This window comes from Loxodonta africana, chromosome 7, assembly GCF_030014295.1.
Source record: "Loxodonta africana isolate mLoxAfr1 chromosome 7, mLoxAfr1.hap2, whole genome shotgun sequence".
Taxonomy (NCBI): Eukaryota; Metazoa; Chordata; class Mammalia; order Proboscidea; family Elephantidae; genus Loxodonta; species Loxodonta africana.
Window position 1 is genome coordinate 11392743 of NC_087348.1, and position 27753 is coordinate 11420495.

General features: G+C 42.4%; 1 protein-coding gene across 1 annotated transcript; it reads left to right on the forward strand.

Moving 5' to 3' along the window:
• Positions 1-1008: 1008 nt before the first annotated feature.
• On the forward strand, positions 1009-27753 carry PLAAT5 (phospholipase A and acyltransferase 5). Its single transcript, XM_064288956.1, has 5 exons — positions 1009-1171; positions 8990-9098; positions 22369-22477; positions 24646-24908; positions 27559-27753. The coding sequence occupies exons 1-5, from the start codon at positions 1071-1073 to the stop codon at positions 27649-27651; spliced, it is 675 nt and encodes a 224-aa protein (XP_064145026.1). The 5' UTR covers positions 1009-1070; the 3' UTR covers positions 27652-27753.

Sequence of the window (27753 nt, forward strand, 5' to 3'; positions counted from 1 at the left end):
ACACCGCAACCCCTCCCCGCGACCCCCGGTGCGCTCCTGCCCCTCGTGCGCCCCCGGATCCCCGCGCGCCCCCGCCGTTTGCGACGCGCCCCGCCCCCCTCCGCTTCTCCGAGCCATCGAAGCCCCACCCTGAGCCGCCCCAGCGCCCGCGGCCCTGCGGCTCTGCGGATCAGGGATCGCGCCGACTGAGACCTGGCCGGGCGCGTCGTCCCTTGCTAGGCCCGGGGCTGGCGGGGCCGCAGAGGCGCGATGGGCTTGAGCCCCGCGGCCGGGGGCAAGCATGGGCTTCGCCTCCCTCGGTTGCCACAGTCCCGCTCTAAACCCACCTCGAAAGCCTCCGGTACTTGGGACCCGGGGGGGTCGGGGCTTTCTCCCCGACAGTCAACTGTGCCCCAGCGGGTCTGCCCCGGGAATGGGGCCCTCCCTACAGGCGCCCCGCCCAGCCCGGAGCCCTCCAGGTCATCTCGAGCTTCCCCATCGTAGCCGCTGACCCTGGCAGGGTGTCGGACCCTCAGAAAGTCACCGTAGTCACCATTTGATTGTGCAAAACACCTGTTGAGCCGTAATGAGTGAATATTTCAAAATGATCATTTGTTTTTAATTTAATCACTGATAGAGATACGACCCATTCTGTGAGCCAGGCATCCAGCAGCCCTCTCCAACATTTCAGGTGGAAGTGAGCCTGAGGTGGCAGCACCCCCTCAGGTAGAGCTGAGAATGGCCCTAGCTCCGCAGAAGCTCCTGAAGGGGCCGAGCCCCAAGATTTCTGCGAGCCTGGGGGAGCAGCAACTCTGGATTCTTCACTTTCTCCCTGATTCCACCCCTGGGAATTCCGAAGTCTCTCTGTCGCAGAGGAACTAAGCCCTACCCAACACCTAGTCCCACGCTTCCCTTCATTCATGCAAAACTGTATTGAGGGTTAACCAGCAGCCAGGCAAGGTTCCGGACTGGAGCTCCAGGTCCACCTCTACATAGCCTCAAGGTGCTCATATTCCTTCACAGGTTTAAACCTCCTAAAAGGCAATTGTGGTTTTAAATAGCATTTGCTTTTTCTTGAATTAGAAGAATCCATGGGATGCCAAACATTGGCCCAGTTCCTGCCCAAGTCACCCAAATCGCCCAGGTCACCACAGCAGGGTGTGTTGGACCAGGGAAGAAGCGGCCAGCAAGGGTAAGAATCTTGGTACGAAAGGACTAGGCCTTTGAGCAGTAGACAAGCCATTTGAAAAATTGACTTTGATGGCCATTCGGTAAAACAAATCCTGAGGTGATTTCTGTGCAAACCAGCCCACCACTAACCAGTAAAGAGAAGGCTGGTGTGCTCCTGGTCAGGACAATGACAAAGCCTGTGAACCACTGGCTGGAGGCATAGTCTGCAGCAGTTTCTAGCCACAGGGCCATTCTCTAGACTACCGCAAATTGAATCACTTTGGAAGGGGGTTCACAATATTGCTACCTGGTGTCCGTACTGAAAAAAACAAAACAAAGCAAAACAAAATCCAGTGCCTTCCAGTTGATTCCGACTCATAGCGACCCTATAGGACAAAGTAGAACTGCCCCATAGGGTTTCTGAGGAGCACCTGATGGATTCAAACTACAGATACTTTGGTTAGCCCTGTAGCACTTAACCACCATACCACCAGGGTTTCCGTCCCTACTAAAGATTGAGGCAAAACCACCATGTTTGCCTCTTTTTTAAAACTCCAAGGGGCTGAGTGATAGAGAAGAGCTACACTGAAAATGAGTTGTCTCCCTCCTCTTCCCATATGGTATAGTTTTGGAGAAGAATTAAAATGTGGGGAAAGGTAAAGAAACCATATTTGAGTGCTGGTAATATACATTGTTCTGCTGCTATTCATAAGGTTTTCACTGGCCAATTTGTTAAGAAGTAGATTGTTGTTGTTAAAAACATTAAATCAATTCCGACTCATAATGACCCTATGCACAACAGACGAAACAATACCTGGTCCTGCGCCATCCTCACAATTGTTGCTGTGCTTGACTCCGTTGTTGCAGCCACTGTTTCAATCCATTTAGTTGAAGGTCTTCCTCTTTTTTGTTGATGCTTCATTTTACCAAGCATGATATCCTTCTCCAGGGACTGGTCCCTCCTGATAACATGTTCAAAGTATGTGAGACATAGTCTTGCCATCCTTGCTTCTAAGGAGCATTCTGGTTGTACTTCTCCAAGACAAATTTGTTCGCTCTTTTGGCAGTCCGTGGTATATTCAGTATTCTTTGTGAACACCACAGTTCAAAGGCGTCAATTCTACTTTGATATTCCTTATACATTGTCCAGGTTTCGCAGGCATACGAGGCAATTGAAAACACCGTGGCTTGGGTCAGGCACACCTTAGTCCTCAAGGTGACATCTTTGCTTTTCAACACTTTAAAGAGGTCTTTTGCAGCAGAGTTGCCCGATGTAATGAGTCTTTTCATTTCTTGACTGCTGCTTCCATGGCTGTTGATTGTGGATCCAAGTAAAATGAAATCCTCGACAACCTCAATCTTTTCTTTGTTTATCATGATGTTGCTTATTGGTCCAGTTGTGAGGATTTTTGTTTTCTTCATGTTGAGGTGTAATCCATACTGAAGGCTGTGGTCTTTGATCTTCATCAGTAAGTGCTTCAAGTCCTTTTCACTTTCAGCAAGCAAGGTTGTGTCATCTGCATAACGCAGGTTGTTAATGAGTCTTCCTCCAATCCTGATGCCCCGTTCTTCTTCATATAGTCCAGCTTCTCGGATTATTTGCTCAGCGTACAGATTGAATAGGTATAGTGGAAGGATACACCCCTGACACACTCCTTTCCTGACTTTACACCATGTGGTATCCACTTGTTCTGTTCAAACGACTGCCTCTTGATCTATATAAAGGTTCCTCATGAGCACAATTAAGTGTTCCAGAATTCCCATTCTCCACAATGTTATCCATAATTTGTTATGATTCCCACAGTTGAATGCATTAGCATAGTCAATAAAACACAGGTAAACATCTTCCTGGTATTCTCTGTCTTCAGCCAGAATCCAGTTGACATCAGCAATGATATTCCTTGTTCTACGTCCTCTTCTGAATCCGGCCTGAATTTCTGGCGCTTCCCTGTCGATATACTGCTGTAGCTGCCTTTGACTGATCATCAGTAAAATTTTGCTTGCATGTGATATTAATGATATTGTTCAATAATTTCCCCATTGGGTTGGATCACCTTTCTTGGGAATAGATGTAAATATGAATCTCTTCCAGTTGGTTGGCCAGGTAACCATCTTCTGAAGTTTTTGGCACAGATGAGTGAGCACTTCTAGCACTGCGTCTGTTTGTTGAAACATCTCAATTGGTATTCCGTCAATTCCTGGAGCCTTGTTTTTCGCCAATGCCTTTAGTGCAGCTTGGACTTCTTCCTTCAGTTCCATCAGTTCTTGATCATATGTTATCTCCTGAAATGGTTGAATGTCGACCAATTCTTTTTGGTATAGTGACTCTGTGTATTCCTTCCATTTTCTTTTGATGCTTACTGCATCGTTTAATATTTTCCCCATAGACTCCTTCAATATTACAGCTCCAGGCTTGAATTTTTTCTTCAGTTCTTTCAGCTTGAGAAACGCTCAGTGTGTTCTTCTCTTTTGGTTTTCAATCTCCAGATCTTTGCATATGTCATCATAATACTTTGCTTTCTTGAGCTGCCCTTTGAAATCTGTTCAGCTCTTTTACGTCATCATTTTTTTCCTTTTGCTACTTGACTTTGAAGAGCAAGTTTCAGAGTCTGTTCTCACATCCACTTAGGTCTCTTCTTTATCTCCTGTCTTTTTAATGACCTCTTGCTTTCTTCATGTATGATGTCCTTGATGTCATTCCACAACTCTTCTAGTCTTCAGTCATTAGTATTCAACGTGTCAAATCTGTTCTTGAGATGGCCCCTAAATTCAGGTGGGGTATAGTCAAGGTCCTACTTTGGCTCTCGTGGACTCGTTCTAATTTTCTTAAGTTTCAACTTGAACTTGCATATGAGTAATTGATGGTCTGATCCACAGTTTGCCCTGGCCTTGTTCTGACTGATGGCATTGAGCTTTTCCATCATCTCTTTCCACAGAGGTAGTCGACTTTATTCCTGGTAGATTGCCAGGTCCGTATTCCTAGTTGGAGCCATGGTGGTGCAGTGGTTAAGTGATACAGTTGCTAACCAAAAGGTTGACAGTTCATATCTACTAGCCACTCTTGGAAATCCTATGAGGCAGTTCTATTCTGTCCTATAGTTCCCTATGCGTTGAAATCGGCCTGAGGGCAATTGGTTTTGTTTTTTTTTTTTGTATTCCTAGTCTGTCTTAGTCTGGAAGCTCTGCTGAAACCTGTCCACCACGGGTGAACCTGCTGGTATTTGAAATACTGATGGCATAGCTTCCAGCATTACAGAAACACAAAAGCCACTACATTACAACAAACTGGAAGTTGTCAGAAATGAAATGGCCCACATAAAGATGTATATCCAACCATTAGTGAGCTGAAACAGACTGGTATTGGCTATTTTGAATTGGACAATCATGTGGTCTACTATACCGGGAATGGCAAATTGAAGAGGAATGGGATCAGGTTCATTGTCAAAAAGAACATTCTAAGATGTATCCTGAAGTACAACACTGTCAGTGATAGGATAATATCCATAAGCCTACAAGGAGGTTTTTTTTAAGATGTATCCTGAAGTACAACACTGTCAGTGATAGGATAATATCCATAAGCCTACAAGGAAGACCAGTTAGTAAAGACTATTATATGAATTTATGCACCAACCACTAATTCCAAAGATGAAGAAACTGAAGATTTTTACCAACTTCTGCAGTCTGAAATTGATCAAACATGCAATCAAGATGCATTGATAATTACTGGTGGTTGGAATGCGAAAGTTGGAAACAGGAGGATCTGTAGTTGGAAAATACGGCCTTGGTGATAGAAACGGAGGTCACATGTTAGAATTTTGCAAGACCAAGGACTTCTTCATTGCAAATAATTTTTTCAACAAACATAAACTGTAGTATACAGGTGGACTTTGCTGGATGGAATACACAGGAATCAAATGACTACACTGTGGAAAGAGACAACGGAGGTGCTCAATATCATCAGTCAGAAGAAGGTCAGGGGCCTACTGCAGAACAGATCATCAATTGCTCATATGCAAGTTCAAGTCGAAGCTGAAGAAAATTAGAACAAGTCCACGAGAGCCGTAATATGACCTTGAGCATATCCCACCTAAATTTAGAGACCATCTCAGGAATAGATTTGAAGCGATGAACACTAATGACCAAAGACCAGATGAGTTGTGGGATGACATCAAGGACATCATACATGAAGAAAGTGAGAGGTCATCAAAAAGATAGAAAAGAAAGAAAAGACCAAAATGTATTTCAGAAGAGACTTTGAAACTTGCTCTTGAACGTAGAATAACTAAAGCAAAAGGAAGAAGTGATGAAGTAAAAGAGCTGAAAGGCAGATTTCAAAGGGTGGTTCTAGAAGACAAAGTAAAGTATTATAATGACATGCGCAAAGACCTGGAGTTAGAAAACCAAAGGGGAAGAACAGCCTTGGTATTTCTCAAGCTGAAAGAATTGAAGAAATTATTCCAGCCTTGAGTCGCACTATTGAAGGAGTCCATGGGCAAGATACTGAACAACGCAGGAAGCATCAAGGAAAGATGGAAGGAATACACAGAGTCACTGTACCAAAAATAATTGGCTGACATTCAGCCATTTTAGTAGGTAGTATAGGATCAAGAACTGATGGTACTGAAGGAAGAGGTCCAAGCTGCACTGAAAACATTGGTGAAAAATAAGGCTCCAGGATTGACGGAATACCAATTGAGATGTGTCATGGATCGAACTGTGTCCTCCCAAAATATCTGTCAACTTGGCTAGGTCATGATTCCCTTGTATGATTGTCTACCATTTTATCTTCTCATGTGATTTCCCTATGTGTTGTAAATCCTGTCACTATGATGTAATAAGATGGATCAGTGGTAGTTATCCTGATGAGGTCTACAAGATTAGGTAGTGTCTTAAGCCAACCTCTTTTGAGACATAAAAGAGAGAAGTGAGCAGAGGGACAGGAGGACTTCATACCACCAAGAAAGCAGCACCGGGAGCGTAGTGCATCCTTTGGACCTGAAGTTCCTGCACTGAGATGCTCCCAGACCAAGGGAAGACTGATGCTTCACAAGGACCTTCCTTCAGAGCCAACAAAGAGAGAAAGCCTTCCCCTGGAGCCGGAGCCCTGAATTCAGACCTTTAGCCTACTGACCTGTGAGAGAATAAACTTCTCTTTGTTAAAGTCATCCACTTGTGGTATTTCTGTTATAGCAGCATTAGATGACTAAGACAAGATGTTTTAACAAATGGATGCAGTGCTGGAAGTGCTCACCCATCTGTGCCAAGAAATTTGGAAGACAGCTACCTGGCCAGTTGACTGGAAGACATCCATATTCATGCCCATTCCAAAGAAAGGTGATCCAACAGAGTGGGGAAATTATTGAACAATATCATTAATATCACACCCAAGTAAAGTTTTGCTGAAGGTAATTAAAAAATGGTTGCAGCAGTACATCAATGAGGAACTTCAAGAAATCCAAGCCTGATTCAGAAGAGGACATGGAATGAGGAATATCATTACTGATGTCAGATGGATCTTGGCTGAAAGCAGAGAATACCAGAAAGGTGTTTACCTGTGTTTTACTGACTATGCAAAGGGATTCAACTGTGTGGATCATAAGAAATTATGGATAACATTGCAAAGAATGGGGATTCCAGAACACTGAATTGTACTCATGAGGAAACTGTGTATAAAGAAAGAGGCAGTCGTCCAAACAGAACAAGGGATACTGCATGGTTTAAAGTCAGGAAAGGTATGCGTCAGGGTTGTATCCTTTCACCTTACTTATTCAGTCAGTATGGTGAGCAGATAATCTGGGAAGCTGGACTATATAAAGAAGAATGGGGCATTGGGATTGGAGGAAGATTCATTGACCGTTTTGCTTGCTGAAAGCAAAGAGGACTTGAAACACTTATGAAGATGAAATACTACAGCCTTTTGTATAGATTACACGTCAACATAAAGAAAACAATAATGCTGACAACTGGACCAATAAATGAAATCATGATAAACAGAGAAAACACTGAAATTGTTAAGGATTTCATTTTGCTTGGATCCACAGTCAATGCCCAAGGAAGCAGCAGTCAAGAAGTCAAAGACTCATTGCATTGGACAAATCTGCAAAAAACCTCTTTAAAATGTTAAAAAGCAAATATGTCACTCTGAGGACTAAGGTGTATCTGACATAAGCCATGGTGTTTTCAGTCACCTCGTATGCATGAGAAAGCTGGGCAATGAATAAGGCCGACTGAAGAAGAATTGGTGCTTTTAAATTATGGTGTTGGTGAAGAATATTGAACGTACCATGGACTGACAGAAGAATGAACAAATCTGTTTTGGAAGAAGTACAGCTAGAATGCTCTTTCGAAGTGAGGGTGGAGAGACTTCGTTTCATGTACTTTGGACATGTTATCAGGAGGTATCAGTCCCTGGAGAAGTGCATTGTGCTTGGTAGAGGATCAGGAAAAAACAGGAAGACCCTCAAAGAGATGGGTTGACACAGTGGCTGCAACAATGGCCTCAAACATGGCAATGATTGTGAGGATGGTTCAGGACCAGGCAGTGTTCTGTTTTGTTGTACATAGGGTCACTATGAGTTGGAACTGACTAGACAGCGCCTAACAACAAGAACATATGCAAGATGCATATACCGTGAAAACTGTGAGAGCCGGAACTCAAGGGGACTGCCTTGTTTTTGTGGGCCTCCAAATTTTCTGTCTTTGACAGGATACAGTCACCACTTTTCTATTGCTCTCTGTTTTATGAGTCAGAATCGACTCGACGGCTGGGCTACTGGGTCTGTTTAGCGGAAAATATGTGAGTTTTCCCTCTCTGACAGATTTCCACCTTACACAGTTTCCAGCTTTCACATGTTTTACTGTATATGCTTTTTCATTTAATCCTCTTAACAACTCTGTGAGGCAAATATTATCATCTCTATTTTATTGATAATTAAACCAAGGTTCAGTCAAATTGATTTACTAGCTCAAGGTTGGACAGCAAGCATTAGAGCCAGGATTCAAACCCAGGGCTTTCCTGTTCCAAAACATTTCACTCTACTACCCCAAAAGGAATCCCTGGGTGACGTAAATGGTTACGCGCTTGGCTGCTAAGGTTGGCAGTTTGAATCCAATCAGAGGTGCCCAGGAAGAAAGGCCTGGCAATCTACTTCTGAAAGATCACAGCCATTGAAAACCCTGTAGAGTGCAGTTCTACTCTGAAACACGTGGGGTCTCCACAAGTTGGAATAGACTCAATGGCAAGTGTTTATTTTTTTTTTAATAGTACCCAAAAAGCATGTTCTTGCCTTCACTTTCAGTTCTCTCCTGTAAAGTTTTGTTTCAAGAACAAAATATACTGATTTCTTCCACATTCCTTTGAGTTTAAGTGTTGCGATGCAATAAGATTTCTCAGAAATATGGAGCTAATTATTAGAAGAAACATCCCAAGAGTTCACTGGGCTTGTCTCTGGGCAGCAGAACTGGGGGGAGTGGGGAGAGGGCCGTGAGAAGGGGTGGGGCAGAGGCCCTTATAACGCATTTCGTTGTAGGCAGTCATGGACTGTTTCCTTTTCCTAAGCTGTGTGCAAATATTACTTTGATAAACAATTGAAAAGATTATTAGCAACTTAAAAAACACCCTGAAAGCTACTAATTTCCGTCACAGCATTTCCAACAATTGTCAGGAATATAGTAAACAGCAATTATTTTGAATGAAAGATATAGCTTCATAGAAATAATTTCAGACGGATATGTTTCCTAGAATCTCAAAATGGAGAGGAATCTTAAAAGTCACAAATGTGAAGTGATCTGTAATACCGATTTCCAAATAACGGTGAAATACTGTTTGAAATTCGTTTAGGGAGCAGGCTGAAGTTAACTCGGACGTGACACCCAGCCGGAAAAGAACAGAGTCGAATTCAGCCAGGAAGCCTGGGAGTCCAGGCAAGTTAATAAAGCAAACAACTGAGGTAGGTGTAACAAGAAGTCTTAGAGAGTGTGTCTCTTTAGCTTCCCAGCGATTTCTGATGTATCGTATTTTACTTTATTTAGACTGTGAGGCTTGCTGAACCGTGCTCTGATTGAGGTTGTTGGTTGTGCCTCCCCTACCCCTCCCCTTTAAAAACAGCTTTATTGAGGTATAATTTATCGAGGTACAGTAATCTGAACTTATTTAAAATATGGGATTTGTTAAATTTCTGTATATGTAAACCTCCATGAAACCATCACTGCAATCAAGTTACTGTTTCCTTGTGTTCTTTGTAATCTCTCCCTCTTCCCACTCTGCTGCCATTCGGAGGCAACGATTGATCTGCTTTCTATCACTATAGATTAGATTGCAGTTTTTAGAGCCTTATATAAATGAAATCGCATAGTATATGTTCTTTTTTCTTGTCTGACTCCTTTCACTCTATTAATTACTTGAAATTACATTCATGTTGTTGCACGTTATCAATAATTTACTGTTGATAACATGCAACAACATGAATGTATGTAGGGATATACCACTATTTGTTTACCCTATCACCTGTTAACTGGCATTTGGGTTGTTTTCAGTTTTGGGCTATTATAAGTAAAGTTGCTATGAACATTTGTATACAAATCTTTGTATAGACGTATGTTTTGTTTCTCTTGGGTGAATACCTAGGAATGAAATGGTTAGGTCATATAGTTTGTGTATGTTTAACTTACTGTTTCCAGAGTGGATCTACCATTTTATATTCCAACCAGCAGTGTATTAGAGTTCCAGTTTCTCTACATCCTCACCAACTTGATATATTATGTCTTTTTTATTTTTGATATTCTGATGAGTATGGGAAGCCCTGGTGGTGCAATGTTTAAGAGCTTGACTGCTAATCAAAAGGTTGGCAGTTCAAATCCACCAGCTACTCCTTAGAAACCTTATGGAACAGTTCTACTCTGTTCTGTTGGGTTGCTATGAGTTGATATCAACTCAATCGCAACAGGTAATAAGTATGTAGTCATATCTGATTGTAGTTTTAATTTTGATTTCCCTAACGACTGATGAATGCATTTGAATTATGGTGTTGGTGAAGAATATTGAATATACCATGGACTGCCAGGAGAGCAAACAAATATGTCTTGGAAGAAGCACAGCCAGAATGCTCCTTAAGAGTGAGAATGGTGAGACTTCATCTCACTTACTTTGAACATGGTATCGGGGGGACCAATCCCTGGAGAAGGACATCATGCTTGGTAAAGTAGAGGGTCGGTGAAAAATAGGAAAACTCTAAACAAGATGGACTGACACAGTGGCTGCAACAGTGGCCTCAAACATAGCAACGATTGTTAGGATGGCACAGGATGGGCAGTGTTTTGTTCTGTTGTACATGGGGTCGCTATGAATCAGAACCAACTGGATGGCACCTAACAACAACAATGAGTAATGATATTGAGCATCTTTTCATGTCCTTATATATTGCCATCCATATATATTTTCTATGTTGTTGTTAGGTGCCATGGAGTTGGTTCTGACTCACAGCTACGCCATGCACAACAGAATGAAACACTGCCTGGTCCTGTGCCATCCTCATGATCATTATGTTTGAGCCCATTGTTGCAGCCATGTTGCCAATCCATCTCACTGAAGATCTTCCTCTTTCCCTGACTCTCTGCTTTCCCAAGGACAATTCCCTTCTCCAGGGACGGTCCCTCCTGATAACATGTTCAAAATACATGAGACGAAGTATCTTCATCCTCGCTTCCAAGGAGCACTCTGACTGTATTTCTTCCAAGACAGACTTATTTGTTCTTCTGGAAGTCCATGGTATTCTTCAATGTTCTTCTCCAACACCATAATTCAAAGGCATCAATTCTTCCTCGGTCTTTCTTATTCATTGTCCAGCTTTCGCATGCATGTGAGGCAATTGAAAATACCGTGGCTTGGGCCAGGCATACCTTAGTCCTCACAGTGACATCTTTGTGTTTGAACACTTTAAATAGATCTTTTGTAGCAGATTTGCCCAATGCAATACATCTTTTGATTTCCTGACTGCTGCTTCCAAGGGCGTTAATTGTGGACCCAAGTAAAATGAAGTCTTCGACAATGTCAGTCTCTTCTCCGTTTATCATGATTTTGCTTATTGGTCTAGTTGTGAGGATTTTTGTTTTCTTTATGTTGAGGTGTAATTCATAACAGAAGGCTGTAATCTTTGATCTTCATCAGTGAACGATTCAAGTCCTCTTCTCTTTCAGCAAGCAAGATTGTGTCATCTGCATATTGCAGGTTGTTAATGAGTTTCCACCAATCCTGCTGCCACATTCTTCTTCATATAGCCAAGCTTCTTGGATTACTTGCTCAGCATACAGAGTGAATAAGTATGGTGAAAGAATGCAACCCTGAAGCACACCTTTCTTGATTTTAAACCACATAGTATCCCATTGTTCTGTTTGAGTCACTGCCTCTTGGTCTATGTACAGGGTCTGACTGAACACAATTGAATAATGTTAGCCTTCCAACTTCGTCTTTATTTTTCAGAGTTGTTTTGGATATTCTAGATGATTTGTTGCCGATATTTAGGTTGCCAGTTTCTACAAAAAACTTGCTGAAATTTTCATGGCATTGCCTTGAAACTTTAGAAAATTGGCATCTTAACAAGATGTGTCTCTAATTCTTCATCAATTTCTATCAGTAATGTTTTGTAATGTCTGAAAAAGTATTTTTTTCCCCTTTTTTGGGGAAAAAAAAATTCTAGGTTGACAGTTTCGTCTTTCCTTATTTTAAAGATGTTGCTCCACTGTCTTGTTGCTTCCATTGCTTTAAAAGAGAAATCTGCTGATTTCCTTATTTTTGTTTTTTTCTTTGTATGTTACAGGATTTTTTTCCCTGCCTCCTTTTTAGAAGTTTGTCTTTCTTGCTGGTTTTGAGCAATTTGATTATGATGTGCCTTGGCGTAGTTTTCTTCATGTTTCTTGTGCTTGAGGTTTATTGAACTTCTTGGATTTGTGGGTTTATAGTTTTCATCAATGTTGGAAAAATGTTGGCCACTATTTCTTCAGTCCCTTTCCTTTCCTTTCAAGGACACAATACATGCATATTATGCTGCTTGAAGTTGTCCCACAATTCACCCTTTCTCTTTTCATTAAAAAAAATCTGTGTCTTTCCTTTGGATAGTGTCTATTGCTATGTCTCCAAGTTCACTAGTCTTTTCTTCTCCAATGTCTCATCTTTTTTTTAATGCCATTTAGTGTATTTTTCATGTCCAACAGTATAGTTGCATTTCAGGAGTTTCAATGTTTTGAAAAAATATCTTCTATATCTTTGCCTTTTTTTAACAGAATGAAATAGTTATAATAACTATTTTAATGTCCTTATCTGCTAATTCTTACATCTTTTAGTTCTGAGTCAGTTTCGATTGTTTTATTTTTCTCCTCAGTATGGGTTGCATTTTCTTTGCCTGACTGGTAATCTCTGATTAGATGTCTGACATTGGGATTTAACTTGTTGGATACTAGATTTTTTGATATTCAAATAAATATTCTTGAGCTTTGTGCTGGGATGCAGCTACATTACTTGGAAACAGTTTGATCCTTTCAGATTTTTTAAGGGAACACCAGAGCCATGTTATGTTGACAGTTTTTACCTGCTTGTAAGGCAAAATCCTTCTAAGTACTCTAGCTAATATTCTGTGAATTATGAGGGTCTGGCTTTTGAGAGGAAACCCTGGTGGTGTAGTGGTTAAGTGCTACGGCTGCTAACCAAAGAGTCGGCAGTTCAAATCCACCAGGTGCTCCTTGGAAACTCTATGGGGTAGCCCTACTCTGTCCTATAGGGTTGCTATCAGTCGGAATCAACTTGAAGGCACTGGGTTTGGTTTTTTGTGGTTTGGCTTTTGAGAACAGGGAATGTTTCTGGCCCTGCATGGGTCCTGGTACCATTCCCTTTAACCCATTGGGATGGTTCTTCTTCCAGCCTCAGGTAGTTTCCTTTCCTCACATGCATATACTGGTTAGTTCTTGGCTAGACGCTTGAGAGGGAGCCTCTGTAGATCTGCAGGTTTCTCTCTCTTTGCAGCTGTCTCCCCTCTATTACTGTGTCCTGCCAACTTTTGTTGTCTTGGCCTCCCTTACTTTCAGTTCCATTTTCTCACTCAGAGAGTATGCTGGCCTCTACCCGTATTCTTCCTTTCTACACTATGGCCTAAAACTCTCTCGAGACAGTAAGCTGAGACAATTGTAGAGCTCATCTCTTTTGTTTCTGATCTCTCAAGGATCACTCTCCTTTGTTGCCTGAAGTCCAGTGTCTTGAAAATTGTTGTTTCATGTCTTTAAAATTTTTTCTTGTTCTTTTGGTTGTTTCAGGCAGGAAGGTAAATCTGGTACCTGGTACTCCATCTTGGCCATATATAGGAGTAGCTAATGCTTTAAAAAAATATATTATTAAACATAATTATTCACTTTGTCTATACATTTATGAGGTCTGTAAATTTTTTCAGTCTAAAACAGTCAGCTCATTAGCAGGACTGACAGCCCCAGGAGGTTTTAATTCATCATTTCATTTTTCTTATCTCAGTCTTGCCAGTAAGGTAAGCATGATGGGCAAAAAAACATTGTACTTAAAATCAATAGGCCTGTATTATTATCTTGGCTATGCCAATGACTGTGTAAGCCCATTTTCTTGTGTGTAAAATGAAGAAATCAGACTTAGTATTCTTTAAGGTGTCTTAGAGCCGTGATTTTAGTGTGATATTATCCCGAATTACCAGGTTCTGCTGTAAAACTCAGCTATCACAGCTACTGCTAGTTTTATTTGTTGCATTGCCTTCATTTGAATGAGAGAAGAGTCTCGATCTTTATTAAAATAATAGTTCTAACAGTCACAAGTTTTTATTTTTCATCATATGATAGACGAAAGTACCAATTGACCCTTTTTTTGATTCTGCAGAATATGAAGATATTGATCACATTATTACCAGACAACTAATTATCATGCCCAACAACCAATCAGAATCTCATATTTTCTTTGAGATTACTTCAAAGAATGCCACAACAATTTCTAAAATGCTCTAAGAGCATTTTGTTAAAATTACACCCGTCAGGACTGATTCATATTGACAGAGAACAAAACAACTTGGTAATAGTTATGAATATTCACAAAGCATCCATGTTGCACAATATAATAAGATTGATATTCTTGTGGATGTTTTCAATTTAATACCTTGTCAAATCAGATTCTTCAGCAAGTCTGATGTCAGAAAGTTATGTCTTCTTGTGTAGCTGTAGGGTGGCCATCACCTTCAATGCTTTCTGAGACTTTTTTAGTTTATAAAGACTTGCATTTTTAAAGGTTAGGTTCTGGAGTTTCATTTGATAACATTATAAGCCAAAAAAAAAAAAAAAAAAAGGCCTGGAGAACTCAATTCTAATAGCAAAAATGGAGTAAGAGATGAACGAGGTTTTACTTTATAATAGTGAGATAAGACGTATATGTAGCACTGTTCTTCTACAGTCTTTGTGTTCAGTAGCGATCTGCAGGATACTCTTATCTTTGCCCTCAAGGCCTTCACAGGAAAAAGAACTCGTATTACAATGTGATAAGCACCAGCATCACCAGCTCCCCATATAAACTCTGCATAAAATTAATATGTGGTTTCACTCACTTTTTCCTGGTTTAGAAAGAATTATGACAAAAACTTGCCATGACATATCACTTCAAGCTGTTCTGTTTTCATCTTAACCGGATTGAGCTCTGCGCATATATCTTTTTTTTTTCTGTGCATATGTCTCTGATGGATATGGCTTCTTTTTATACTTCTCTAGTGTCACTTGTTCTCCTATGCCATTTTGAGGCTCTGGATTTATCTCTTCCATCATTGAACTCCTATTTCTGCTGCTTTCATCGAACCAAGTACATACCTGTTAAAATACTAGAATTATCTACTTACATAACAGGGGTAAATTAATGCCAAGTCAGGGCAAATGAAATAAATACCTCTTGAAGTCCTAGCACAAGAGGAATGCCAATTCTTGCCCTGACATGAAGGCTTAGAGATCACTGGCCATGGACATACCTCCCCCTACTTCCCTCCTCTCCTTTGTTCTTTCTATCCCCATGGATGAAGATCCTTATTTCGAAGCAAGACCCATTCCTCCTCAATGTGCTCTCGATATTGGCCCCTCTCACTTTCTCAAGACCCTTATAAGTTCTCTTCTACCTTCAGCATCTCCCTCCCTGCTGGAATCTTATCACTGGAATTTAAACATGCTTTTGGAGCCCTGGTGGCATAGTGGTTAAGTGATATAGTTAACCAAAAAGTTGGCAGTTTGAATCCACCAACCACTCCTTGGAACCCCATGGGGCAGTTCTACTCTGTCCTATCAGGTTGCTATGGGTCAGAATCGACTCAATGGCAGTGGGTTTTTTGTTTTGGTTGTCTTTCCCATCTTGAAAATGCATTCCCCAGATCCCATGTTTTACTTCATTTACCACTTTATGCCTCTTATCCCTTTCCTAATATCTTGAAAGAGTTGTCTACACTCAGGGTCTGCAGTTTCTTACTTGCCATTTAATTTTTGACCCACTCCAGAAAAGCTTCCACCTGCACCATGATCTGGTCTCTTTCTTCCTTTACAGCCTCATTTGGCATGATCTCCCCACTTACTTATTGTCCTTCATCCATCTCATGGTCTTTGTACTGCCCTCCTCCATGGAATGGTCTTCCAGATCTTTACACAGTTTTTTTTTTTTCTTGTGATTGAATTGTTGCCGAAATCTTACTTTTTCATAGAGCTCTTTACTGACCTGCAACACAGTCACCTTCCATTGTGTCCCTCTGTTTGAGTTGTATCGTAGCACTTTTTTTACTACCCGGTATTTTCTTGTTTATTTGCTTGTCTGCCTCTTTTCATTAGAATATAAATCTATAAGAGTAGATTTCTTTCCTTCCTTGTTCATTGGTCCTTATCATCTACAATAGTACTTGGCACATAGCCCATAATAAATACTTGTTGAAGGAATGAATCAATGAATAAGGAGTATATTAAGCAAGACTTTTAGTCACTGTAGGAACCTGGGCAGCTCTGGGTTCCTTAGTGATTGCTTCCTGACTCTAAGTGACCCCAGTTACCATCCATAAAAATTTCTTTTTGATTTATAGTAGTTAAAGCTGGTTTTCTACTGTTTACAACTAAAAGTCTTGGTGAATCCCCTTCAATTTTGTGGCACAGTGGTTAACAGCTCAGCTGCTTACCAAAAGGTAAGCAGTTGGAATCCACCAGCTGCTCCTTGGAATCCCTATGGGACAGTACTACTCTGTGCTATAGGGTTGCTATGAGTCGGGCCAGCAGCGGGGTTTTTTTTTTTTTAAACTCCTATCCACTGGCAATATTGTAGTGGAGACAGTAAAAAAAAGAAAACTACTCAAAATTCTAAATCCTGCTATCCCCAAATCCCAGATCCTTCTGTTTCCTGCACCACAAAGCTTGTTCAGCATCGTTGATGATCAGCATACAGACACCTTTGTACGTTCTTCTCCCTTATGCTAGCGTCACAATCAACTGTGCTGTTCTCCTATTGGCAGTTATTCCGGGAAATAACAGTGACACTATTGATTGCTTCATTGATTGATGTTGTCAGTGGGAATGACCCAGTCATGGCATTGTTGTCGTGTGCTCTTGAGTTGATTCTGACTCATAACAACCCTATAGGACAGAATAGAACTCCCACATAGGATTTCCTAGGCTGTAATTTTTTTTAGTTTTTTTTAACACAAGGGTGTTTTTGTCTAGGAATGAAATATTTAAGTAAGTCAATTTGTTAGTCATCATTATGTCAGTCCTTGCATACAAATATGTACTTTTTTTTTTAAACTTGTGCACCTGTTTTTAAATTTGTACTTTAGATGAAGGTTTACAGAGCAAATTAGTTTCTCATTAAACAATAAACATCAATGTTTTGTGACATTGGTTGCCAACTTCATGACGTGTCAACACTCTCCACTTCTTGACCTTGGGTTCCCCATTTCCATTTGTCTAGCTCTCCTGTCCCTCCTGCCTTCTTGTCCTTGTCCCTGGGTTGGTGTGCCCATTTAGTCTCGTATACATGGTTGAGTTCCGTGTATTGTTTGTTTTATGGGCCTGACTAATCTTTGGCTGAACGATAAGCCTCAGGAGTGACTTCAGTAAAGAGTTAAAAGGGTGTCCAGGGGCCACACCTCGGAATTTCTCCAGTCTCTGTCAGACCAGTCAGTCTGGTCTTTTTTTGTGAGTTAGAATTTTCTGCATTTTTCTTCAGCTCTCTTCAGAACCCTCTGTTGTGATTCTTGTCAGAGCAGTCAGTGGTAGTAGCTGGCACCATCTAGTTGTGCTAGACTCAGACTAGTGGAGGCTGTGGTAGCTGGGATCCGTAAGTCCTTTGGACTAATCTTTCCCTGTGTCTCTCATTTTCTTCATTCTCCCTTGCTCCAGACGGGGTGGGACCAGTGGAGAATCTTAGGTGGCCACTCACAAGCTTTTAAGACCCCAGATGATACTCACCAAAGTAGGATGTAGAACATTTTCTTTATAATATATGTTATGCCAGTTGAGCTAGATGTCAGCCCGGTAATTAGGCCCCTGAGGGAGTTTGGGTATGTCTATGGATCTTAGATGACCTTGCCTTGTACAAGTTGTGCTGACTTCCCCAGTATTGCGTACTGTCTTACCCTTCACCAAAGTTACCACTTATCTGTTGTCTGGTTAGTATTTTTCCCTCCCCATTCTTCCCCTCCTTTGTTACCGCCAAAGATTGTTTCTTTCTGTGTGCAAACCTTTTCATGAGTTTTTATAACAGTGGTCTCATACAGTATTTGTCCTTTTGTGAATGACTTATTTCACTCAACATAATACCCTCCACATTCATCCATGTTGTGGGATGTTTTGCAGGTTTGTCATTGTTCTTTATTGTTGCATGGTATAGGGTTGCTATGAGTCAGAATCGACTCAACGGCATTGGGTTTTGTTTGGTTTTTTGGGTATTCCCTTGTGTGTATGTACCATAATTTGTTTAGCTATTCATCTGTTGATGGGCATTTAGGTTGTTTCCATCTTTTTACCTATTGTGAATAACGCTGCAATGAACATGGGTGTGCGTATATCTATTTGTGTGATGGCTCTTATTTCTCTAGAATATATTCCTAAGAGCCTAGGCTGTAAACTTTACAGGAATGGATCTCCAGGTCTTTTCTCCTGTGGAGCGGCTGATGGGTTCGAACTGCTGACCTTTGGGTTAGCAGCCAAGTGTTTAAAATGTTTAATGGTTATGCCATCAGGGCTCCTTCAGTCACGTCTAGTGGGAGGTAGTTCTTTGGTTGATGGGGGAAGTGAGCTTACATTGGGTGTGACTGTCTACCTGGCTTGGCAGGCTTAAAGAACCCTGCCCTCCACTAGATATTTTGTGTGGATGGTAAATGTCATTGGTCTCAATATACTCTCAGGTATCAGGGCTTGTGCTCAGGTAGAGTGAGATGGAGTCAGGGATTGGTTCAAGGCCACATAAAGTCTCATCTGGGTCTCCCTGTGTACTGACTCGGCAAAAGCTGCCCTACAACATTGTTGTGAATCCTCCTTCCCCAATGCCCTGATTAGTGCCAGAAATAGCCTGAGTGTGATTGACTTGAATTCCTGCACCTCTACTTATTGTCTGTCCTTTCCCCTTCCTTTCTGGGCCTTTCTTTTTCTTCCTGCCTAATATCAAGGCTTAGATATTACTTGTCTTTAGGCTATGGTAGAATTCTCACCTTCCATGCAGGAGAACTGCACGCAATTCTGGCCAATGCCCTTCGTGTACGGTTACCACCTTTCTGCCAGTGGAGGTGTATGAGTTGCTATGATGCTGAACAGGGTTCACTGAAGCTTCTGGACAAAGATGGACTAGGAAGAAAGGCCTGGCTACGTACTGCTAAAAACCAGCCAGTGAAAACCCTATGGTTCACATTGGCCCGATCTGTAGCCGATCATGGGGATGGCGCAGGACCTGGCAGCATTTGGTTCTGTTGTGCATCAGGTCGCTATGAGTCAGGGGCTGACTCAGCTGCAGCTCACAACAGGCTACTGCATCAGCGAGGATGGGCTCATGGGCCTTCTTGTGTTACGTGTATAGAAGAGCAGAAATAGCCTTCACTTAGAGCATTTTTTCCTTTAAAAATATTATACTTAATTATTTCTTTCTCATTTACTTATGCCCCAAAGGGAAAAATGATTAGAAAAATCTATGAATCAAAGACCTGTATTTAACTAAAATTGTAAATTAGAGGTGATTTAACGGTTTACCTGTGTCAGGGCATGCAAATGTTGAACTAGACTTAGCTTTTATTATTTTTTTAATGAGTTTCAAAGCATTTGATAATTCAGACTTCCTTATGGAAATTTTAAAACATTGCTCTGATCCCATTGGTTTGCTTTTTTTTTTTTTTTTCTGGTTTTCTGGGGGAGAAGGCTGGGTTGGGGTGCCCTCTAGTGGGTGCTCCTCTACCTTTGCATTTTCCATTTAAAGAGTTGGTTACCCATTGCCTTGGAGTAGATTCCGACTCATAGTGACCCTATAGGACAGAGTAGAACTGCCTCATTGAGTTTCCAGGAAGCGCCTGGTGGATTCGAACTGCTGACCTTTTGGTTAGAGCCGAGGCTATTAACCACTACTCCACCAGGGTTTCCAACAGTTGGTTAACCCGTTGTTATCGAGTTGATTCCAACTCATAGCGACCCTAAAGGACAAAGTAGAACTGCCCCATAGAGTTTCCAAGGAGTGACTGGTGGATTTGAACTGCTGACCTTTGGTTAGCAGCTGTAGCACTTAACCACTATGCCACCAGGTTTCCAAGAGTTGGTTAGGGGGACAGAAATCCTGGTTCTAGTCCTGGCTGTACCGTGTACTTGCTGTGGAACCTTGGAAAAAGCACTTCATCTCCCTTGTTCTCAATTCCTTCCAAATAGCACAGATGTGTAGATTATCTGGCTTATGCCTATAAAAACCCATTCCCTCAAGTGACCAGGACTTCTGTAATGGCTAAGTGAGGATCTTAGCAAACTCTCTCCCCCAAAAGCAAACTAAAGCTGGATAAAATTAAGACTGGAAATTTGACCAAAAGCATACAACAAATTAAAAAAAAACATTGCTGTCGAGTTGATTCTTACTTGTAGTGACCCTATAAGACAGAGTAGAACTGCCCGTATGGTTTCCAAGCAGCTCCTGGTAGACTGGAACTGCTGACCTTCTGGTTTTGCAGTGGTACCTCTTAACTATTATGCCACCAGGGTTTCCATACAACAAATAAATAAGTGTTAATTCAAGAAAATCTACTGAATCTGGGAAAGAGAAGTCTGTGGTTTTTCAAGTCTCCCTCCTCCAGCTCTATGTGGGAAAGTTCTACCTAGGTGGGTGGGGCAGGCTGGGAGGACTGGAATTGGGAACAAAAGGTGGTGATGGTGGTGGGGTGAATTTATTTGGGGCAGAGTGTGGAAAATTCTATGCCCAGGGATGTTGCTGAAACCATAACTAGCTCAGTGGCAAAAAATCATGAAAGGCAAAAATTGTAGCTAGCCTGAGGATGTAGTACTTGTTGGGACAAAAAGGAGACCAACAGATCAACCAGAAAATTAACATGGAAATCCAGGTGGCAAGACATCTTAAGAGGGCCTTGAAAAACCGCCACATATACCTTGTGGTCTGAAAGGCATGCATAAGGCTACACACACATTCAGGAGAGACTGGAGAAGGCCCTAGTGAGCCTGTAATCCCTGGCTGAATATGAGGCCTTGTGAATGCAAAAGTAAAAGCCGGGACAGACTTGTAAACTTTTGGAACTTTGATTGCATTTTCCAAGTCACACAGAGATTCACTGGCAAAGGGTGGAAGCCTTATTGGCTCAATGCATGGTTAAGCCTCTGACCAAAAACTGACTGGTCATTAAGTTATATTGTCCCAAGATTGATCCCTAGAAAGCAAGGCTTAAAAATAGAAGCAAGGAGAAAAACCTAGTAGATACATCAATGCCCATATACTGTGAGGGAAACAGATTCCACAGAAAGTTCACTAAACAAATAATCAACAAACATGAAAACAAAAAGCAAAAACTACCATTCCTCAAGGGAAGGGTAATCAGAATCCAGAATTACTACAATATATTATCTAAAAGGAAACCCTGGTGGCATAGTAGTTAAGTGCTACAGCTCCTAACCAAAAGGTCGGCCGTTGGAATCTACCAGGCACTCCCTGGAAACTCTATGGGGCAGTTCCACTCTGTCCTATAGTGTTGCTATGAGTCGAAATCAACCCAATGGCAACAGGTTTGGTTTTTTGAATTATATAAAATGTCCATTTTTCAACAAAAAATTATGAGACATGCAAAGAAGTGAGAGTGGCCCATACACAAGAAAACAAAACAATCATTAGATACTGTTTCCTAGAAGGCCCAGATGTTGGGCCTAGCAGATAGAGACTTCTAAACAGCTATTACGAGTATGTTTAAAGAAGTAAATGAAAGTAGGTTCACAATGACTCATCAGATAGAGAATATAAATAAAGAGAGAGAAATGATAAGAAAGCACCAAAAGGAAAGCAATCAGGAGGCAACCTTCTGGATTACAGGAGGGAAGCTGGCGATCAGCAACTGATGGCATGGTTGTGCAGAAGAGGGAAGGAATCTCTGGGTAGCCAGCAAGCCATATGGGGGTGGGAATCAGGGCACCTGCATGGGCAGGAGGCCTTTGGGCACTGGTTTCCCTGTAAAGAGGACCCCAGAAAGGCTGAGGCTGCAAGGGTGCTGAGAGACTGAAAGAATGAGCTCAGGCATTGCTTCACTAGCTATCTCATACCCACACTGTTGACCATCAATCCTCCTCCTCTCCAGCCAGAAACTGCTGGAAAGCCCCTTCCTCTTGCAGTTTTCCCCCAGGGCTCTCTATTGAGAAAGCTGAACATCTTGCTCACATTAAAGGAGAGATGCTTAAGGGAATTCCATTGTTAATCACAGACCATATATTGGAGGGCACATTTGGAGTTGAGAGGCAATAAATTGATGACTAGCACAGATAACCTCTAAAGCTCTAGTAACAAGGGTGATAATAACAGCAAGCGGATGTTCTTTGGTCCTTTGTTTGAAGAGAACTTTGTCCAGCTTGGGTGAAGTGATGAGCAACAGAGAGGGGGACTTAGGCTGAGCTGCAGCAGCTCCCTAGCTGGGTCTCTGGAGTTCTTTGGGCAGGTGCAGTTTCCGTATTTTTTTTTTTTTTTTTCCTTTATAGGGCAAACCAAAGCCCAGACCTGGAGACCTGATTGAGATTTTTCGAATTGGCTATGAGCACTGGGCCATCTATGTAGAAGATGATTACGTGGTCCACCTGGCTTCCCCAAGTAAGAGTGGATACTCTATTGAAATGTTTATATTAAAGCTAATTATTATGTTCCGCAGCTGCTGTCCTTCTTAGCAATAAAACACCCTGAAGCATGGCTAGACCCCTATTTACTATGTAATAGAGCTTGGTCTCTGTCAGTAACCACTGAGTGTCCAGCACTAAGAGAGACGAAAGTGTACAAAGTGTCCCCCAAGTTCCCTGACCTTCTAGGTCATCCTTTATTTTAAAGTACAAATGTAAGAGCTTGAACCTCCATTTTGCATTGACAAAAGTTCAGTAATCTTCCTCATATTTCTGAGGATTCCCTGGGAAAGATGCAGGAGGAATGTTCTGATTGTCACTTGTAACCTATTGTTTCCAAATGATGCTTCCAGCTCCCTGATCACCTTTGGCAGTCTCCTCACCTTGTCTACCTTCTGTTCCAATCTGCTCCAGTCTGCTTCACCCTAAATGTAAAAAAAATGTAGACATCTTTTATTTCTCAAGCAGAATTAACACAAAGCTGAGATTAAACACGTGGTTAATCAAACATTAATAGAGATTTGATGGGGGTGGTATTGATAATAGAGGAAAATTGCAATTTAGAACAGAAACAACTTAAAATTGGATATCTAGAACCCCTAGTCTCAGTGGATGTCACCAGAGATGGGGGCTGGGAGTCTGGGAGCTGGGAGGGGGAAGGGAGGGACTCCAATGTATACTCTTCAGTGTCTTTTGATTTTTGTATCCTGTGCAAATATTGCCCATTCAAAATTATATTACAGAAGGGCACTGGTACCAAAGGCCATTGGCCACACCTTGTCCATGGCTCTTGTCCTTGCATCCTGTCCTCCTCCTTTGGCCCAGCCTCCCATCTTTCTGGGACCTTCCCACAGAACAGGTTCCCATTGCCTCTCTTCCCTGCACCATCCACTCACACCGTTCCCCACTTCCTGTTTCAAAGTCTATGCAAAGAATGTAAAAATTACATTACAATCATTTCTACTTTTCCTTTCCAGACTAAGTCTGGGAGCCTCCCTCTTGTATAACCAAAGAGCTCATTGACAGTTTTGTCCCCCGAACTCTGCCACCATCAAAAATATCTCTAGAAATGAATTCTGCCATCTCTGCTCCCAAATGCTGAGTGCTCACTGCCAACTTTTGTAAAATCAGCAGTTTTTCTTGAAACACACAAGAAAAGGACAAGGGTATTTCTAACTCTTGGTTAACTAATAAAGAGGAAGCATACTCACATTTGCATATACATAAAACAAAAACAAACCCATTGCCAGCGAGTCAGTTTCAACTCGTAGCCACCCTATAGGACAGAGTAGAACTGCCCCATACAGTTTCCAAGGAGCACCTGGTGGACTCGAACTGGCAACCTTTTGGTTAGCAGCCATAGCACTTAACCACTACACCAGCAGGGTTTCTGCATATGCATATAATGTAGCGAAAAACCAGCTCTGGTTTTAAATTACCACCCACCTGGCTTTGGGTCCAGTTCCTGAACCTCTCTGAGCCTCTCTAAGGATTGAATATGATATTATAGGAGTTTATAAACTTTTCTTTTTTCAAAGCTGTGGAACCCTATTTTCAAACAAACTCTAAATGAGAATCCCAATGTTTGAATACAGATAAAAGCAAAGTTGCTCTCGGTTGAAGCTGGTTGGTGCCATTCGGAGCCTCATCTGCTTGCTTCCCTGTGCCCCTGCAGTGGCCCTGGAGGCATGTCATGGACAGTTTGAAAACCACTATTATAATGTACATGACACCACGTTCAGGAGCTCACAACTACAGATAGAGGGCGCCCTATACACGTTACTTGTGAAGGTCTCTGAAGTCTGGTTAGGAAAGCAAGACTCAAATCCGAGGACCAATTAGAGGTCAGTATAACACTGACACTGAAGGTAGTCTGGGGCCACACTAGAAGGTACTGATAGAATTTAATAAGACAGACCTCCCTGTGGGAGTTGAGAGTAGTAATGCAGTGCAGGGCAAAGTCTTCCTGGGGAAGCTGTTCCTTTATAGTTCATATAGTCCAATCCCCTATCCCCTGCTATGCCTTTTACAGATGGTGAAACTAAGGCCCTAAAGTGAGTGTCTGACTTAAAGTCTCAGAGTGAACCAGTGCTCTGTGCACTACCCCCAGCCACTTTCCAACTTTGGTTTGTCTTTGGTCTCTAGGTGAGGAATTTGAGGCCGGCAGCATCACTTCTGTCTTTAGCAACCGAGCTGTTGTAAAATATAGTCGCCTGGAGGATGTGTTACATGGCTGCTCCTGGAAGATCAACAACAAACTAGATGGGACGTACTTGCCCCTGCCTGTGGACAAGATCATCCAGCGTACAAAGATGATGATCAACAAGATTGTACAGTATAGCCTGATTGAAGGCAACTGTGAACACTTTGTCAACGACCTCAGATATGGTGTGCCCAGGAGTCAGCAGGTATGGCGCCCTTGGCTTTAACGATGGCTTCTTGTGGAGCTTTCACGGGGTTTGTCATCTTGTCAATGATTAGGACAGTGATCAGTGGCATCAATGTATTGTTTGTTGACTATAGGACTTCATGGTTCAGGAAGTATTTTCACCTATATTAACCCATAGACGGATAGATAGATAGCTGCCGTTGAGTTGTCTTTGACTTATGATGACCGTATGTACGACAGAGCGAATGTTGCCCAGCCCTTTGTCATCTTCATGATCACTGGCATGTTCGAATCCATCGTCTCAGCCCTCAGGAGCCCTCTGATTCACTAAACATGATGTCTTATTGGTTCATCAGCGATTGATCCCTCCTTATGATATATCCAAAGCAAGTGAATTGGACATTGTTCTGTTGTGATCCATAAGGTTTTCATTGGCTAAATTTTGGAAGTAGATCACTTGCCCTTTTTTCCTAGTCTGCCTTAGTCTGGAAGGCCTGCTGAAACTTGTCTACCATGGGTGACATCATGGGTAAAATACCAGTGCGTAGCTTCCACCATCACAGCAACGTATGGATGCCACCACAGTGTGACAAGCTAACAGACAGGTGGTGGATATTAACCCATAGAGGAGTAGAAAAACCACTGGGCTTATAGAAAGACCACTCAAGTTATAGTCCAAGCTTGACCATTAACTGGTGTAGTGCCCTTGATAAAGTCACTTTTATTTCTGAGACTGTTTCTTACTTTACAAAATGGGGATAGACTGAGGTAGATACTTATCCAGAAGCCTGTAGGTCACTTATAGCCCTCAGATATGTTTTATTTGGATGTACAGTATTATTATTTTCTGCATTTGAATTACTTGCCAGCATGTGAAAATACAGAAATGTTATACAAAAAGATCTGAACTCACAGCTTCTCTTGAACAACCATTTGATGAGGCTGTGGGCCTGCATTCCTGCTTCCTGACACTCTGTGGGGCCAATAGTGGCTCCACCTTTAAGTGGGGCGGGTCGGGATAGATGTGTCACCTACCAGCTTTGCTCACATTACCTACTTGGCCCCATTGCACTTGAGTTTGTGACCTCCCACCATACAAAAACAAAACCTACTGCCGGCAAGTCAATTCTGACTCAGAGCGACCCTATAGGACAGAGGAGAACTGCCCCATTGGGTTTCCAAGGCTGTAATCTTTATGTAAGCAGACTGCCACATCCTTCTTCCACAGAGCAGCTGGTGGATTTGAACTGCTGAGCTTTCAGTTACCAGCCAGATGCTTTAACTACTGTGCCACCAGGGTTCCCACTGTATAGGGTGGTGAAAAATGTGGTGTAATACATGTGAAAGAGCTTTGAAAATCTTAAATCTCTGTGACAATTTGGGCTTCTCTTCTTAATATCTGACCCTTACTAAAACCTCATCAGATGAGCAGAGGAAGCTTTATTATCTCCTTTTTATAGATGAGAGTCCCTGGGTGGTGTGAAAGGGTAACACACTTGGCTGCTAACTGAAAGTTTGGAGGTTCAAGACCACCCAGAGGCACCTCAGGAAGAAAGCCTGGTGATTTACTTTGGAAGAATCAGCCATTGACAGCCGTATGAGCACAGTTCTACTCTGAAACACATGAGGTTGCCATGAGTCAGGATTGATTGACTTGACAGCAATTGTTAGTGGTGGTGGTTTTATAGATGAAAAAAATCAAGGTTTAAAGACAGAAAATAATTTTTTCTTAGTTAACAGGCTGGGCTCAAATCCTAATATGCTGGCCTTTATCCTATCACCATCTGGCCTCTCAGTGAGCCCTAGCAGGCCCTCCGCACCTCCCAACACCCTGTCCACTATTGACTTTCTGCATCTTCCTCCGTTGCGCTCTGTGTCCTCTCCTGCATTCCATTTTTGTGAGGCCTTGCTCAGGTGCGCAGAGCTTGGCTGGCTCTGGTATGAGGGATTTACCATCCCACAAGCATTTGTACAGGAAAAGAAGACCATCAATTTAATGGGGTTTATATTTGGCCCTCCTTTGTGTTTTTTAAGGATCCCAAGCCTAGGAACCATGAAACCCAAGCTCAAATCTAAGCTCAGACACTGATTTCCTATGTGACTTTGTCCAAGTGAGTTTTCCTCTCTGGCTCTCAGGTTGCCTGTGGGTAAAATGAGGGCCCCAGTGGCTGTGGCACTCTTAGATGCTTTGCCTCAGAACCCCACACTGGAGTCAAACCCTGGGGAGAATGGCTCTGAGGGAGGAGGGGAACCAGGAGCCCCGGATACTCCCAGGGGAAAGAAAGCAAGCCTGCCTGGGATGTCTGTCTTGAGCAATCCTGGCTTCTCTTCGTTTCTTGCAATCTAGGGTTTTGGAAATCTAGGATAGCACAGGCTGCTTCCTTCTCTAGGAAAAGGCTCCAGCCAGGCTAGTTCCTGAAGGGGAGCAGTGGGACAGGGGAAGGGGAGGGCACAGGTCTAGGGCTGTGACTGACCATCCTGTGAACTGGACAGGGGAAGGGAAGGGCGCAGGTCTAGGTCTGTGACTGACCATCCTGTGAACTGGACAGGGGAAGGGGAGGGCGCAGGTCTAGGTCTGTGACTGACCACCCTGTGAACTGGACAGGGGAAGGGGAGGGCACAGGTCTAGGGCTGTGACTGACCATCCTGTGAACTGATCTGCTTTGCAGGTAGAGCATGCCTTGAGGGAGGGCGTGAAGGCTGCAGGAGCGGTTATTTCAGCGGTGGTGGACAGCATCAGGCCCAAACCAGTGACTGCCTGAAAGTGCTGAAAACTCCAAGTAGAGGAAGGGCTATACTGACACGAGCAAACAGAACACACCCCCTTTCCTCCCTTTGCCTTCCTTTCTCAATGAGCCCTCATA